General features: G+C 43.6%; 1 protein-coding gene across 2 annotated transcripts; it reads left to right on the forward strand.

Annotated features, from left to right (window-relative positions):
• Nucleotides 1-53: 53 nt before the first annotated feature.
• LOC112229772 (E3 ubiquitin-protein ligase RNF139) lies at nucleotides 54-14,372 on the forward strand. 2 transcript variants are annotated; one of them, XM_042310474.1, is made up of 2 exons: nucleotides 54-181; nucleotides 12,079-14,372. In XM_042310474.1, exon 2 carries the CDS (start codon nucleotides 12,285-12,287, stop codon nucleotides 13,929-13,931), a length of 1,647 nt encoding a protein of 548 aa, XP_042166408.1. In that variant the 5' UTR covers nucleotides 54-181; nucleotides 12,079-12,284; the 3' UTR covers nucleotides 13,932-14,372. The 2 variants fall into 2 exon arrangements, with proteins under 2 accessions (XP_042166408.1, XP_024251569.1); XM_024395801.1 differs by lacking the exon at nucleotides 54-181 and adding an exon at nucleotides 7,827-8,173.
• The last annotated feature ends 2,525 nt before the right edge of the window (nucleotides 14,373-16,897 follow it).

Below are 16,897 nucleotides of genomic sequence, written 5' to 3' on the forward strand. Positions count from 1 at the left end.
AAACGGGGACATGTCCGAGAACGGCTCCAGGCGGAAAACGGGGACGTCTCGTAAATTAGGTTCTAGTTGGTTCCATGCAGTCGATACGAGCATTGAACATCATCCCAACGACGACAACTTTGGTTTACCTAAAAATACACCATGATTCAAAGTGCCTCAAGACTTTTTGATTGTGAGTAAGGTAAGCAGTGGCCATTTTTTTTATGTCCCCCGTCACTATAATTTTTAAATTGTCTGCTGTCACCTTCGGCGGCGAGGAGGATTGGCAATTTGCTGACCAGGCAATTTTGCTGACCAGGCCGGACACGTCGCGTGCGTGAGCGTCGCAAAATAAATTTAGAAATCCACGTTATTAAATTATTGCGCCAACGAGCGTCTGCGACGCCAAGGGCTAAAATAAAGTTCATTCCTATATCTGACGCAGATCGCGTTGAAAGTCCTGCCTCTCCCATCTCCTCATTGGTTTATAGAAGCAGTTACTCACGTGCCAACTCCTCATTGGTTATACCCACGTGGGTGACTGAAAGTCGAACTGTTTTGCCAATAGTCGTGGTAATACAATGAAAGTTTAGATGCGATCACCATATAAATTAAACGATGAAAAAGGCTGGAAGGAGGAGAGATGACTAGAAACGATTCGGTTGGCCGTTTAATGTGTGGATTAATTGTCGGGGTAGAGGTCCTTGTGCATTTCAGGTAAAATAACAACTTAATTAACTCAATTCAATCAACCTAATTAAAAATAATATGTCAAATTGAAGGCAAGAAGCAGACAACGTACATTTGTACACGACCATGTCTCTATTATGCGTGGGAATAATTGGGAACAGATGTTCTAAATTAAAATCACTTGGAGCTGATTTCCTGGTGTTTGTACAGTCTTATGTTCAACAATGAAAATGTAAAAAACGAAATATCTATTTTTTGGGTTCAGAAAAGTTTTGGGGCCAAATAAAATTGGGGAATCCTGGCATACAATATGTTATAGTGATGACTCAAACTAGATTTATTCATTCATTCATGCTAATCTGAGCATTACCAGCTGCATTGATTTGATTAACCCTGTGATAACTGTGTCTGGTTGTTGTTCAGGATATCTTTTTTTTTATCTATCTATCTATCAATCCCTCCTTTACCTTTCTGTTCCAGACAAGTGCTTGAGGTCATGGCTGCTGCAAGGAATGAGGATTATGTGGAAAGGGCAAACACCATTTACAACAACACTATTAAAGTGTTCTTACTGGAAGCTGATTACATTTCCTGAAATATATTTTCCTTGACCTCATTTGAAAATGCCCTTTTTCCCTAGGGAAGAGCATTTCATGCTACACTTCAAAAGTAGTTTATGTTTACACCATCTTCCAACTGGTTCCAACTGCTCATAATAGGACTTGCTGGTGTCAATCAGTAAAGTCCTAGAAAAATGCTTTATCGCCAACTTTGCATGGAGAATTAAGTTAGCATGGCGTAAGAAAGTTCCTTCAATTGGAGTCAAACCAAAAATATGATACTCATAATTAAATACACTTTTTCCCACAATGAATTTAAGTCATCCCTCAAATCAGTATGGGTGGAATTCCGACCCGGGTTAAGCGGTTGTAAATGAAATGTAATTCCCTTTTAATGCATTTTTCTCTCTATGCGTATTCTGAGAATAGCATGCTATTCACCCACTAGTCGTTTGGGGTGGAGATCGAATAAATTAAGGTGTGGCGGAGGTGTGTCTACAGATACGACATATTCTAACCTGGACTTAATTCCCTAATAATTCCACCACCTTTATACGCAAGGAAACCATGAATAAGGTCTAGTGAGCCTACCAGTTCCAAGTGGAAAAAGCATCTATACTGAACAAAAATATAAACACAACATGTAAAGTGTTGGTTCCATGTTTCATGATTTTAAATACAACTTCCCAGAAATGTTCATTTAGCACAGAAAACATATTCCTCTCAAATGTTGTGCACAAATTTGTTTACATCGCTGTTAGTGAGCATTTCTCATTTTCCCAGATAATCCATCCACCTGACAGATATGGCATATGCTTAAACACCATGATCATTACACAGGTGCACATTGTGCTGGAGATAAAAGTACACTCTAAAATGTGCAGTTTTGTCACACAACACAATGCCACAGATGTCTTAAGTTTTGAGGAAGCATGCAATTGGCATGCTTACTGCAGGAATGTCCACCAGAGCTGTTGCCAAAGAATGTAATGTTAATTTCTCTACCATAAGCCTCCTCCAATGTTGTTTTAGAGAATTTGGCAGTACATCCAACCGGCCTTAAAACCACAGACCACATGTAACCACGCCAACCCAGAACCGCCACATCTGGCTTTTTCACCTGCGCGGTAGTCTGAGACCAGCTACTTGGACAGCTGATGACACTGAGGAGTATTTCTGTGTGTAATAAAGCCCTTTTGTGGGGAAAAACTAATTCGGATTTGCTGGGCTTGGCTTCCCATTGGGGGGCCTGGCTCCCAAATGGGTGGGCCTATATCCTCCCAGGCCCACCTGTGGTTGTGCCCCTGCCCAGTCATGTGAAATCCATAGATTAGGGTCTAATTCATTTATTTCAGTTGAGTGATTTCCTTACAGTATGAACTGTAATTCCTGCAGTATGAACTGTAATTCAGTAACATCATTGAAATTGTTGCATTTACATTTTTGTTCAGAATACTTTACTTTTTTCAAGAGAAATAACATCATTCTCCATGCACTGTAATTTACAACTTGATAAGAAATTAGTAATCTGTTTGGGTAAGTGAATTGTAAATATAATTTACACTTGTTTAAGTTCTATTTGACCTTATAATCGCTGGACACAAATGTGAAACAGTCACATGTCAGTAAACTGACGCATATCAACTTTCCCACAGTAAAGTTTATGAAATGCTGTGCCATTATGCAGAATTTTAATTGTAAATGCTGTCATGGCTGTGTGGTTGTTGCTGAGGATCATTAGTAACAGTTGATAATACACTGCTCAAAAAAATAAAGGGAACACTAAAATAACACATCCTAGATCTGAATGAATGAAATATTCTTATTAAATACTTTTTTCTTTACATAGTTGAATGTGCTGACAACACATATCACACAAAAATGATCAATGGAAATCAAATTTATCAACCCTTGGAGGTCTGGATTTGGAGTCACACTCAAAATTAAAGTGGAAAACCACACTACAGGCTGATCCAACTTTGATGTAATGTCCTTAAAACAAGTCAAAATGAGGCTCAGTAGTGTGTGTGGCCTCCACGTGCCTGTATGACCTCCCTACAAAGCCTGGGCATGCTCCTGATGAGGTGGCGGATGGTCTCCTGAGGGATCTCCTCCCAGACCTGGACTAAAGCATCCGCCAACTCCTGGACAGTCTGTGGTGCAACGTGGCGTTGGTGAATGGAGCGAGACATGATGTCCCAGATGTGCTCAATTGGATTCAGGTCTGGGGAACGGGCGGGCCAGTCCATAGCATCAATTCCTTCCTCTTGCAGGAACTGCTGACACACTCCAGCCACATGAGGTCTAGCATTGTCTTGCATTAGGAGGAACCCAGGGCCAACCGCACCAGCATATGGTCTCACAAGGGGTCTGAGGATCTCATCTCGGTACCTAATGGCAGTCAGGTTACCTCTGGCGAGCCATGGAGGGCTGTGCGGCCCCCCAAAGAAATGCCACTCCACACCATGACTGACCCACCGCCAAAGCGGTCATGCTGGAGGAAGTTGCAGGCAGCAGAACGTTCTCCACGGCGTCTCTAGACTCTGTCACGTCTGTCACATGTGCTCAGTGTGAGCCTGCTTTCATCTGTGAAGAGCACAGGGCGCCAGTGGCGAATTTGCCAATCTTGGTGTTCTCTGGCAAATGCCAAACGTCCTGCACAGAGTTGGGCTGTAAGCACAACCCCAACCTGTGGACGTCGGGCCCTCATACCACCCTCATGGAGTCTGTTTCTGACCGTTTGAGCAGACACATGCACATTTGTGGCCTGCTGGAGGTCATTTTGCAGGGCTCTGGCAGTGCTCCTCCTTGCACAAAGGCGGAGGTAGCGGTCCTGCTGCTGGGTTGTTGCCCTCCTACGGCCTCCTCCACGTCTCCTGATGTACTGGCCTGTCTCCTGGAAGCGCCTCCATGCTCTGGACACTACGCTGACAGACACAGCAAACCTTCTTGCCACAGCTCTCATTGATGTGCCATCCTGGATGAGCTGCACTACCTGAGCCACTTGTGTGGGTTGTAGACTCCGTCTCATGCTGCCACTAGAGTGAAAGCACCGCCAGCATTCAAAAGTGACCAAAACATCAGCCAGGAAGCATAGGAACTGAGAAGTGGTCTGTGGTCACCACCTGCAGAAACACTCCTTTATTGGGGGTGTCTTGCTTATTGCCTATAATTTCCACCTGTTGTCTATTCCATTTGCACAACAGCATGTGAAATTTGTCAATCAGTGTTGCTTCCTAAGTGGACAGTTTGATTTCACAGAAGTGTGATTGACTTGGAGTTACATTGTGTTTAAGTGTTCCCTTTATTTTTTTGAGCAGTGTATAAAAAAAAGACAGGCTAATTAAAAAAGACCAAGCTGTAACAGTTTCAACCCGACACATGGCGCAATACTTGGCTGTGTTATCACACAGTTCCATGGTTAGTGCAGGCAATAGACAAGGGTATAGCCTACTATTGTACACTATTCTCTCTTATAATTCTATGTACACTAACCTTCCAACATAACCATGGGTTGAAGAACTGAATGTGGCCATTTTTAGAATTAATCAAACCACCGTTTTCTTTATTTTCACAACAGGCCCTCCAAACCTGTTTATGATTCATAAATACTTTCCTAAACAATCTACAAGATGAGTATTTTTAAATTTGATGAAACAGAGACGAACATGCATATAGATGGATGGCTTTCTTTCATTGATCCCTAATATGAACCCAGTTCTCTCAATATATTCTAGTGAGCCTGTCAACAACATTTTTACTAAAAGGTAATGTATTTAAAGGGATGGCTTAAGATAGTGGGGAGAACAAGTATTTTATACACTGCCGATTTTGCAGGTTTTCCTACTTACAAAGCATGTAGAGGTCTAATTTTTTATCATAGGTACACTTCAACTGTGAGAGATGGAATCTAAAACTATCCAGAAAATCACATTGTATGATTTTTAAATCATTAATTAGTATTTTATTGCATGACATAAGTATTTGATACATCAGAAATGCAGAACTTAATATTTGGTACAGAAACCTTTGTTTGCAATTACAGAGATCATACGTTTCCTGTAGTTCTTGACCAGGTTTGCACACACTGCAGCAGGGATTTTGTCCCATTCCTCCATACAGACCTTCTCCAGATCCTTCAGGTTTCGGGGCTGTCGCTGGGCAATACGGACTTTCAGCTCCCTCCAAAGATTGTCTATTGGGTTCAGGTCTGGAGACTGGCTAGGCCACTCCAGGACCTTGATGCTTCTTACGGAGCCACTCCTTAGTTGCCCTGGCTGTGTGTTTCGGGTTGTTGTCATGCTGGAAGACCCAGCTACGACCCATCGTCAATGCTCTTACTGAGGGAAGGAGGTTGTTGGCCAAGATCTCGCGATACATGGCCCCATCCATCCTCCCCTCAATACGGTGCAGTCGTCCTGTCCCCTTTGCAGAATAGCATCCCCAAAGAATGATGTTTCCAACTCCATGCTTCACGGTTGGGAAGGTGTTCTTGGGGTTGTACTCATCCTTCTTCTTCCTCCAAACACGGCGAGTGGAGTTGATACAAAAATAGAGCCGTTTGGTCAGATCAGACCACATGACCTTCTCCCATTCCTCCTCTGGATCATCCAGATGGTCACTGGCAAACTTCAGATGGACCTGGACATGTGCTGGCTTGAGCAGGGGGACCTTGCGTGCGCTGCAGGATTTTAATCCATGACGGCGTAGTGTGTTACTAATTGTTTTCTTCGAGACTGTGGTCCCAGCTCTCTTCAGGTCATTGACCAGGTCCTGCCGTGTAGTTCTGGGCTGATCCCTCACCTTCCTCATGATCATTGATGCCCCACAAGGTGAGATCTTGCATGTAGCCCCAGACCGAGGGTGATTGACCATCATCTTGAACCTCTTCCATTATCTAATAATTGCGCCAACAGTTGTTGCCTACTCACCAAGCTGCTTGCCTGTTGTCCTGTGGCCCATCCTAGCCTTGTGAAGGTCTACAATTGTATCCCTGATGTCCTTACACAGCCATCTGGCCTTGGCCTTTGTGGAGAGGTTGGAGTGTGTGGACAGGTGTTTTTAATACAGGTAATGAGTTCAAACAGGTGCAGTTAATACAGGTAATGAGTGGAGAACAAGAGGGACTCTTAAAGAAAAACTAACAGGTCTTTGAGAGCCTGAATTCTTAATGGTTGGTAGGTGATCAAATACTTATGTCATGCAATAAAATGCAAACGAATTACTTAAAAATCATACAATGTGATTTTCTGGATTTTTGTTTTAGATTCCGTCTCTCACAGTTGAAGGGTACCTATGATAAAAATTACAGACCTCTACATGCTTTGGAAATAGGAAAACCTGCAAAATCGGCAGTGTATCAAATACTTGTTCTCCCCACTGTAAATGTGCTGAAACCTCTATTGAATGAAAACTCCACAAGAAAATCTGTTGGCCAGTAAGTGGGAGGGTTTTCAGTGGTTGAATGAAATTGATGAGAGCACGCAAGGTAGCCACACCTCCAAAGCACATTATGTGACTGGATAAGGTAGTCTGAATATCAAATACTGAGAGGTGCGTAGGAAAGGTGTACATTTCCTAAGTCTGAATCGGCCCCTAAATTAATCAACATGCCAAGTGTCATTTGACTGATCTGTGTGTTTAGATTGAGCAAGAACCCCCTCATGCATTTAATTATGTTCCAGGGAGAGTTGGAAATGAACCATCATCGATTGCAAAAACATACATTGAAATGTTATTAGTGATTTACTGAAAGCTGCTGAAAGACAGATATTCAACAGCTGTAATATATCATTCAAAACATCTGGGAACTCGGAAATCTCCAACTTGTGGTCCATTACATTTTTTTAAAAACTGGCAAGTAAGTTAAGAACAAATTCTTATTTACAATGACGGCCTAGGAACAGTGGGTTAACTGCCTTGTTCATGGGCAGAACGACAGATCTTTCTAGATCTCCAACGTTCAGACCTGAATATCACTGACGTTATGATTTGACCTCGGTTTTTCCCGGAGTTCCCTGTTGTCTTGAAAGTGCCATAACGGCATGTTGACAATGTCACAGGCCACACCTTTTCACGTCTGAGGCAAAGATTTTTTATAACTGACGCCAGATAGGCCACGGCCTGTCGTTTCAAATGGGATAAATGAATCCTAGGGGGAAGAACAAGCAATGAGGTGGGCAGAGCCAAGCACGAGCTAGCGAAAGCCTATTGCCGCGTTTTATGACTTCTTTGCATATTTCCGTTAGGGAACGCCTACTCTGTGACGTTCGTGTGTGCAATAACTCAATTTGCCCTTTGCACCCCTTCTAAAAAACGCAACTTTTAGAAACTTTGGCAAAGGGTAAAATCTACAACACTTAGTCCACTCTGTTCTTAACATATTATAGTTTTGAAAACAGAAAACTGTATTGAGATCAAATGTTTCATATATGAGAAAATTCGCTACATGTTCGCCAAATCCATCTTGCTCCATCTTTTCCACAGGCGTCCACTGGGCTTCTTCTCACCACCATATTTGGTAGGGAAAGGAAACGCCAACCGGATGCTTCACATTTGTACATCCGGTGAAATATGTGTCTCATTGTTCTATCTGTGTCCGAGAGGGTTCAAAAAGATTAGCAACTTCCGCGTTCTTTGCATAGCAACAGGCGAAGATGGCGGATTGTACGGACCCCGTTAAATAACGTGTGGGAAGTTGAAACTGAAAAAAGACAGAAGTTGGGGTTTTTAAACTCTAAAACGGAGTGACAGAGTCCTCCAAGGACTTACATCGTAAGCCATGGCATCAGCCAATGTCCGGATCGGCCAACAAGCCTTGACCGTGCTGGATGTGGCACTTCGCGTCCCTTGCATCTTTATTATCGACGCCATTTTTAACTCTTACTATGATCCTGGGTCAGGATGGGCCGGGACAGCGGGGAAGATTTTAATCCGAGTCATGGGTAAGATAATTATTCGTTTTGGACCCCTACATGCGAGCAAGTACCACCCTCTTGACAGCTAGTTAGTTACTATTGTACACGTCAGGGTGGCTGAGCCGCGTCACGTAAATGGCGAAGGGCCTCGACTACAGTCCACTCCTTCCAAAGCCGATTTACCAGCGATAACAACTCGAAGACCTTGTTTTGCGCAGTTGTTAGCCAGCTAGGTAGCTAATAACTCTACCCCAACGAATTGTATGCTTCCTAGTACAGTTAGCTAGCCAACTAAGTAACGCGTTAACTAATATTTGTCATATGCCTGTCTATCAAACAAATGAATGCCAGCCAGGTGTCTTAAGATATTTTACTTAGAGCCAAGTAGTTAGTAAACTTGTGAAGAATAAGCTAAACCAGTTGTCCATAAAGGACAAATAGTTCACTGTGTGGCCTTCATTTTGTCTTGTCAATACTGTCAGACAAACATGTTTAGATGTAAAACAAACCTCTAACTAGCTTGCAGAACTCAATGTGCCTTTTTATCCAACACAATATTTGCGTGACAAACAGCCTACCTACCTAGTATACAAGTTACACTATATATAGAAAAGTATGTGGACACTCCTTCAAATTAGTGGATTTAGCTATTTCAGCCATACCCATTGCTGACAGGTGTATAAAGTCGAGCACACATGCATGTAGTCTCCGTAGACTATGGAACGCCGCTTGGGTCTTTAGATGCATGTCAAATAACACTCGTTGACGCGTTAAATAAGCTTTTAATTTGACACGTCAAATAACACAATTCTGTTGTATGTTCTGAATTTGCACGTGCAAGCCAAGCGCCACCACTGTCAGACTGTACTAAAAAAGTCTGCAAACAAGCACACACTGGCCACGAACAATGTGTTTACAATACCGCGTTGGTAATAAGGCATTATTTGTTCGACCGCCAAACGCTAACGTTATAAGCAGCCAGCTAGCATCATCTGGCTAGTGAGGCTCGACCTGACCGGGTTATGTGTTGTGAAGCTAGCCAATAAGGATTAGGCACATTAGTGGAATTTGCGGTTTGCCTTCAAAATAAAAGTACCTCTTTTGAAAGCGATGCAGAAGGTTGCAATTGGTGAAATCATGCCATATTTAGACGATATGATGTTAAACAAGGTTGGAATGTGAAGCAATGAAATGGGGTATCAGTCTACTCTGTGACACCCTCAGAACACAACTGTGAAGAGTTTACGCAAATATTAGCGTTGTAGTTCTTATCGCGGGACTGTGACTGTGAAATCAGCTCCCCAGTCAGCATATTGTGTGTATTGACATTCATATTGCACTGTACAGCTTTACCTAAGGATTGGGGATCAATGAAATGGTGTCAGTCTACTCAACACCCAATATTTTTTCCCAACGTCCTCAGAGTTATCAGACTTCAAAACATCAACACAGTATTGTTTTTCCTCTGGAATAGTGTTCAATACACAAATGTGCCTCAATTGAGTTGTTTCAGAGTCCTGCAATAAGAGCTACGACACTAATGTTCTCTGGGTGTCACTGAGTAGACTAATACCCCATTTCATTGATCCACAATCCATAGGTAATGCTGTACCAGTGAAATAATTATGCCCCAGTGCAATTCATCCCGTGTGATTTTTGTCAAATTATCTTGATTTCAAATAACATTCCAACCTCGTTTCACATGATCTATTCAATTATGACATAATTCTATTTGTATTCAATTGCATCACTGTCAATTTTGAAGGCTAACCGCAAAGTCCACTATTGTGGCTAGCTTCACATAGATGGGTCCGACCACCATTAATCAAATAAGAACTGTCTTGTAAATTAGGGTTATTTTAGATGACACCTAGCTATACAGTTAGCTAGCTAACTATACAGCTACTGAAACAGATTGTTGTTTTTGGGGAAGAACATTGTTTGCATCTATCAGCTAGCTAGCTTTTTTTACGACCAGCACTGTCCAGAGCTTGGGGAAGGGCAGGTGCGCGAGACAACTTTACCAGCATCATAGCATACATATCGATGAATCGTTGTGACATATGAAATACGAGTGAGTGTAATCACTGTGTAATAACTATGTACAAAATTAATGAACGTGTTAAATTATTATGACATGCAGTCATACCCAGGTCCTGATTGGTCAACAAGCTTATTGGACAAGTCAAATAGTGCACTTGCAAGCCAAGCGCCACCACTGTCAAACTGTACTAAAAAAGTCTGCAAACAAGCACACACTGGCCACGAACAATGTGTTTACAATACCGCATTGGTAATAAGGCATTATTTGTTCGACCGCCAAATGCTAACGTTATAAGCAGCCAGCTAGCTTTATCCAAACGGCATTCCATAATAGACAAACATTGGCAGTAGAATGGCCTTACTGAAGAGCTCAGTGACTTTCAACGTGGCATCGTCATGGGATGCCACCTTTCCATCAAGTCAGTTCTTTGAATTTCTGCCTTGCTAGAGCTGCCTGGTCAACTGTAAGTTCTGTTATTGTAAAGTGCAAACGTTTAGGAGTAACAATGGCTCAGCCGTGAAGTGGTAGGCCACACAAGCTCATAGAACGGGACTGCTGAGTGCTGTACAGTGTAAAAATCGTCTTTCCTCGGTTGCAACACTCACTACTGAGTTCCAAACTGCCTCTGGAAGCAACGTGAGCACAATAACTGTTCATTGGGAGCTTCATTAAATGGGTTTCTAGGCCAAGCAGCCGCATTGCCAAGTGTCGACTGGAGTGGTGTAAAGCTCGCCGCCATTGGAGCAGTGGAAATGCGTTCTCTGGAGTAATGAATACCCTTCACAATCTGGCAGTCCCATGGACAAATATGGGTTTGGTGGATGCCAGGAGAACGCTACCTGCCCCAATGCGCACAGTGCCAGCTGTGACGTTTGGTAGAGTAGGAATAATGGTCTGGTGCTTTTTTTTCATGGTTCGGGCTAGGCCACTTAGTTCCAGTGAAGGGAAATCTTAACGCTACAGCATTCTAAATTATTGTGTGCTTTCAACCTTGTGGCAAAAGTTTGGGGAAGACCTTTTCCTGTTTCAGCATGACAATGCCCCTCGTGCACAAAGCGAGGTCCATACAGAAATTATTTGTTGAGATCTGTGTGGAAGAACTTGACTGGCCTGCACAGAGCCCTGACCTCAACCCCATCGAACACCTTTGGGATGAATTGGAACACCAACTGCGAGCCGGCCTAATCGCCCTATATCGATGCCTGACCTCACTAATGCTCTTGTAGCTGAATGGAAGCAAGTCTCCACAGCAATGTTCTAACCTCTAGTGGAAAGCCTTCCCAGAAGAGTGGAGTCTGTTATAGCAGCTAAAGGGGGACCAACTCCATATTAATGCCCATAATTTTGGAATGATATGTTCTAGTATGTGTCCACATACCTTTGGCCATGTAGTGTACCATACTACTCCCTCCTTGCAAACATGTCATTTAGACCTATGTAATGTTTTTCAGACACTTTTAGTTTGCCTTGCCAGAAGAATCCGACCCTACCGTTGTGGTTGTTTACACTGAGCTGCACTGGGGTAGGAACGCAATCATGGTTACATTAAGACACCATGGAGCCGGCGTGAGATTTGGGTCGGAAAACATACTTCGATGCATTGATGGGATATGCCACTGTACTCCATTAGACCTTTATCCTCACGGATACATCGAAGATTAATGGTAGGGTCGGTATTTTCTGGCAAATAGTTTGCCTAAACAGTAAGATACTGCCAAATGACTGATTCCTCTCCAGCTAACTGTAGATCTAAACCTTATCATAAATCAATACTTGTTATACAGTAGGGGTTTATTTCTTGTGATGGCATGAAGGTAAAGCATTTTTGTTGTTGCATGCACTGCAGAAACAATTTGTATGTTGACAATATGGTTTCAATTTGTTTCAGGTATCACAGTCTCCAGTGTGGTCCTGGTGTTATCACAGAAGGCCCTATTCAAGGTCTACACACTATTCTTCGCTGTGCTCCTGGGAGTGGCGGCCGTTCTTATCAACTACTACGCCACATCTCACATAGACTTCTACAGCGCCTACTACAAAGCAGCGCTGGGCTTCAGACTCCTCCCACGAAATGGGCCCACCCTATGGCTGGGCATGGCTGTGGTGCAACTCCTTTTTGGCATGGGCTATGTGGTGCTGCTAAACCTTCAGTCTGTGTTTGCTGCTCTTATGGTCCTGGATATCATGATTCCGTTGTTGGGGCTCATAATCGAGCTTCCCGTGGACGTACGGCAACTGGTAGCGGTGGCCTCTGGCCTGGCACTGGCTCTGAACACAGCTGTATGCCTGGCCCTTAAGCTCAAGTGGTTCTACTACTCCTGCCGCTATGTCTACCTGCTGGTGCGTCACATGTACCGCATCTACGGGCTGCAACTTCTGGTGGAGGACACCTGGAAGAGGATCCGCTTCCCGGACGTGCTGCGTGTCTTCTGGCTCACACGCATGACAGTGCAGGCCATCATCCTAGTCTACGTGGTCAAGGTGGTGCGGCACGAGAGCGGCGACCACAGCTACCTGACGTGGGACGTTTTCTGGGACCTGTTCAGCAACCTCATCATCAGCGGCTGTGACTCTATGCTGACAGTGTTGGGCATGAGCGCCGTCATCTCCTCCATCGCGCACTACCTGGGGCTTAGCATCCTAGCATTCATCGGCTCCACCGAGGAGGAGGACAAGCGGTTGGGCTTCGTGGCACCCGTTCTCTTCTTCATCCTGGCCCTGCAAACGGGCCTGAGTGGTCTGGACCCAGAGGAACGGCTGGTACGGCTCAGCCGCAACATGTGCCTTCTGCTGACTGCCATCCTGCACTTCATCCATGGCATGACGGACCCCGTGCTCATGTCGCTGAGTGCCTCGCACGTCTCCTCCTTCCGCCGCCACTTTCCGGTTCTGCTGGTGTCGCTCTGTCTCTTTGTGCTGCCTGTTGTGCTCAGCTACGCCCTGTGGCACCACTATGCCCTCAACACCTGGCTGTTCGCCGTCACTGCCTTCTGCGTGGAGCTCTGCCTCAAGGTGGTGGTGTCGCTGACGGTCTACGGCCTCTTTATGGTGGATGGCTACTACAACGTGTTGTGGGAGAAGCTGGACGACTACGTCTACTACGTGCGCTCCATGGGCAGCATCATCGAGTTTGTCTTTGGCGTCATCATGTTTGGCAACGGCGCCTACACCATGATGTTTGAGGCAGGCAGCAAGATTCGCGCCTGCATGATGTGCCTCCACGCCTACTTCAACATCTACCTGCAGGCTAAGAACGGCTGGAAGACCTTCATCAACCGGCGTACGGCCGTCAAGAAGATAAACTCTCTGCCGGAGGTGAAGGGCGACCAGCTGCGCGACATTGAGGACGTCTGCGCTATATGCTACCAGGAGTTTGCCACGTCTGCACGCATCACCCCATGCCAACACTACTTCCACGCACTCTGCCTCCGTAAGTGGCTCTACATCCAGGACACATGTCCCATGTGCCACCAGAAGGTGTATATTGAGGAGGAGGTCCGGGACAAGGCACCCTTCTCCAACAACAACGGCTACATGGCGCCAGGCGGGGATCTAGGCCAGTTTGCAGCGCCCGGCGGGGCAGAGGACGAAGCAGCCGCAGGTGGGGCTGAGCCTGAGAATGAACTACTGGAGGATAATGACAGTATTGAGTATGACGAGGATGAGTGGGGGACACAGAACAGGGAAACGCCTATAGAGGAAGACTATATTAATGATGACACAGACTCTAATGGGGACTGATCAGAATATAGAGAGAAATATATTAAATATATATATATTTAAGTTAAAAACAATTTTCTCAATATCAGGGATGTCATTTATTTTCTCTTTTTAGATTTGTTTCCTTTCTTGTTTGTCTTTGGGCTAGCTGCAGAGGTGTAATTGCTATGACTGAGTGTGCCTAGGTGGTTGGGTGTCCCAAGAGGTGCAGTTCAGTGTGAGACCCACATTCCTCGTGTTTTGTAGGGATGCCGTTGGTCATGTGTTTGCTGTTTTGCTGAAAGAAGGTAAGCTGGGAGCCGAGAAGGGTTCCGCAGCGCCGCGCTAAGAGGTTTAATTAAAACGTGACGTGCTACTGTAATCACTGATATACCTCTTATCATTACTACTGGTCTCTTGTGTGACCTTGGTTAAATTGTGTACGTTATTGTACATGTAATAAAAACACGTTCCCTTAGAAAAGATGTTGTATTCAAATTAGTGTTTTGACTGTACTTTACTCGATTTCAACAGATGTTTGAGTCATACCTTGAAACTGAAATTGCACCATGTTTTGATCAGACCATGTGTTAATTAAATGATCTCTGCATTTCAACTAGCTCACTTCAAATAGTTGTAGCCATAGCCGCGGGAAGTAGGGGTGCTGAGGGTGCTACAGCACCGCCTGAAAAATATGAATATAAACCATTTTAAAACAATATATTTTTGCCATTTTTTTTCTTCTTACAAAAGCAGTGCACCGCACCTTTAAAGTTGAACTGACAGCGTTTTAACTACTTTGCAGATATGAAACAGAAAAACCTTAATATCAGTAAAAAAAAAATCTAATTCCCAGTTTATGCTATAAAACCAACTTTAAGAGGTTTTAAAAATAGGTTCTATTGTACTCAACATTCCATGATGTACACTTAGGCATTGTTGGCAGAATAGATGGATGAAGGTGACTGCCAGATGAATGTAATTCACCAATACATTTTTTGATAGTCCACAAAATATTGCTATCAGGTTGTAAATCACAGCTGGCCTGGTACATTGTTTGCTACCTCCATTCGGGATGCACTTTCAGTTTCAATGACTCAATATTTTGGACAAAAACGGACGAATGTAACGAAGGGCAATGATCACAGGTCAGTCATTACCATGGCTAATAAACTAGTGTATCAATTTATGTACCAAGTTAAAAACACTGAGCCTAGCTAGCTGCTAGGAGGATGTCATGCCATTGGAGGAGTGGGTGAGTGAGTGACTTTTTCCCCTCATATCGTTTTTCGATGGCTAGAGATGCAGATGTCATTTGGTTAGCTAGCAAGAACTTGAACAACTGGTATCCAGTTAGCCTGAGTACATTTCTTGCATTCGCAAATTCACTATCTATCTACACTGATTTTCAGAGCGCTCTCGTCTGTGTGTCAGGGCGCAGAATAACTGAATTTACAAACGCACAACAACTGCTAGATATGACCGGTGTCAGTAAACATAGGCAAAAAAAGTAATAGTTAACATGTAAACAGCCAAACCAGCTCTACTAGGGCGATTAAAATGGTCAGAGTAAGGCGTTCCTTCATTTGTGTCTGGAAGTAGCTAGAAAGTTAGCCAACTTTAGACAGTTAGCGTGGGAGTTTGGTTGGGACAAGAATTAATGCATTGGCAGGCAAGCTGCAGAAGGACGAGTAGGCTACAATTCCCCATTTATCAGTGCAATTTTGACGGGCAACTTGCTGAAAGTTTGAGATGGTTTAGCTAATGTCCCTTATCTTGTTGTTGATGTGCATAACTGAGGGAGAGAGAGACTACATTTTCATGGTTGTTTGATCAGTAAGACTGTAAAGTTCCTAAATCTAAGAGGACTCCCGTGGTATTTACATATTTTCAGAAATCCATTCAGGTGTATTTGTGGCTTCTGGTGAATGCATTCTAATCTAAAGGCTGCGTTGTTGCAACTGCCTGTAAAACACACAGTCCAGTTCAAAGTGAATGATGGCAGGCCTGTGTGGCAAATAGCTTGTTTACGTAAATGCCTATTGTAGCTCTGATTTGCTATGGTGGACCGGTCTGCGTAGACTTCTGGACGAGACAGATGTTTTATTCACTGAACTGTCTATTAATTGTACAAACGCAGGGCCGCATTCCCGCTCTATATTGCTGTATAATTTTCAAAATGCCTTACTATACGTCATTCCCAAACATTCTAAGAATGTATGAAAATGACCATATCTACGTGCTTGCTTGTCAGAATTTTTTTTAAAGGTGTCATTCTTCCTGGGGGTGTGAACAGATTTTAATATAAAATGCTGTCAGTTCACTTTAAGAGTATTAGTGGACCGATATTGTGTCCGTAACTCAGGCAAGAATATTTTTTTCTGCACCCCTTCACTTCTTGCGTTTAGCGGATGAGAGCTATTGTCAAGGAAGAGAGTTTGTGTTTATACAGGACGTATCGCCCCACCTACGGTCAACCAATCATGTCAACACGGAGCCCTCCGCATACAAAATTTGAGAGGTCTGTCGATGCCATACAGAGCTTGATTTGGCCTCTGCATGCCTCCAGATGATTGGCTATTGCGTAACACCCTCCATACCAGGCCTCCGAACACATGGTCGGATCAAGCATAAATAGGCTTTAATCCACTCTATTGCAGTTTTAAAACACAACTAAAATTACATTATTTAAAAATGGCAACAGCTTCCGGAGAAACTAAAATGTACAATGTTATTTTCAATATAGCTTTAAAGTGGTTTGGTCAGTAAGTACCCAAGAATTACCTTCAAACACTGTAGTAAATGCACCCTTTTCATCACAGCATGATATGATGACCAGTGATGAACTTTGAGCTGTTTTGACAAGTACCTAGGAGGAACTAGCAAGGATAAGGGATCGACATTTTCCAACTCTGTCTACAACACACAAACCAAATTCAAACCTTACAAACCAAATGCTGAATCCTCACATAGATACTTGACAATGCAGCCATTATTACACATTCTTT

Source organism: Oncorhynchus tshawytscha, linkage group LG31, assembly GCF_018296145.1.
Source record: "Oncorhynchus tshawytscha isolate Ot180627B linkage group LG31, Otsh_v2.0, whole genome shotgun sequence".
Classification (NCBI taxonomy): Eukaryota; Metazoa; Chordata; class Actinopteri; order Salmoniformes; family Salmonidae; genus Oncorhynchus; species Oncorhynchus tshawytscha.

What these genes read in the sequence shown, in the direction of transcription:
- LOC112229772 (XM_024395801.1), top strand. Translation starts at nt 8,011, where the DNA reads ATGGCATCAGCCAATGTCCGGATCGGCCAACAAGCCTTGACCGTGCTG. An exon ending in GATTTTAATCCGAGTCATGG is followed by an intron (nt 8,174 to 12,078) that starts GTAAGATAATTA and finishes AATTTGTTTCAG; the next exon opens with GTATCACAGTCTCCAGTGTG.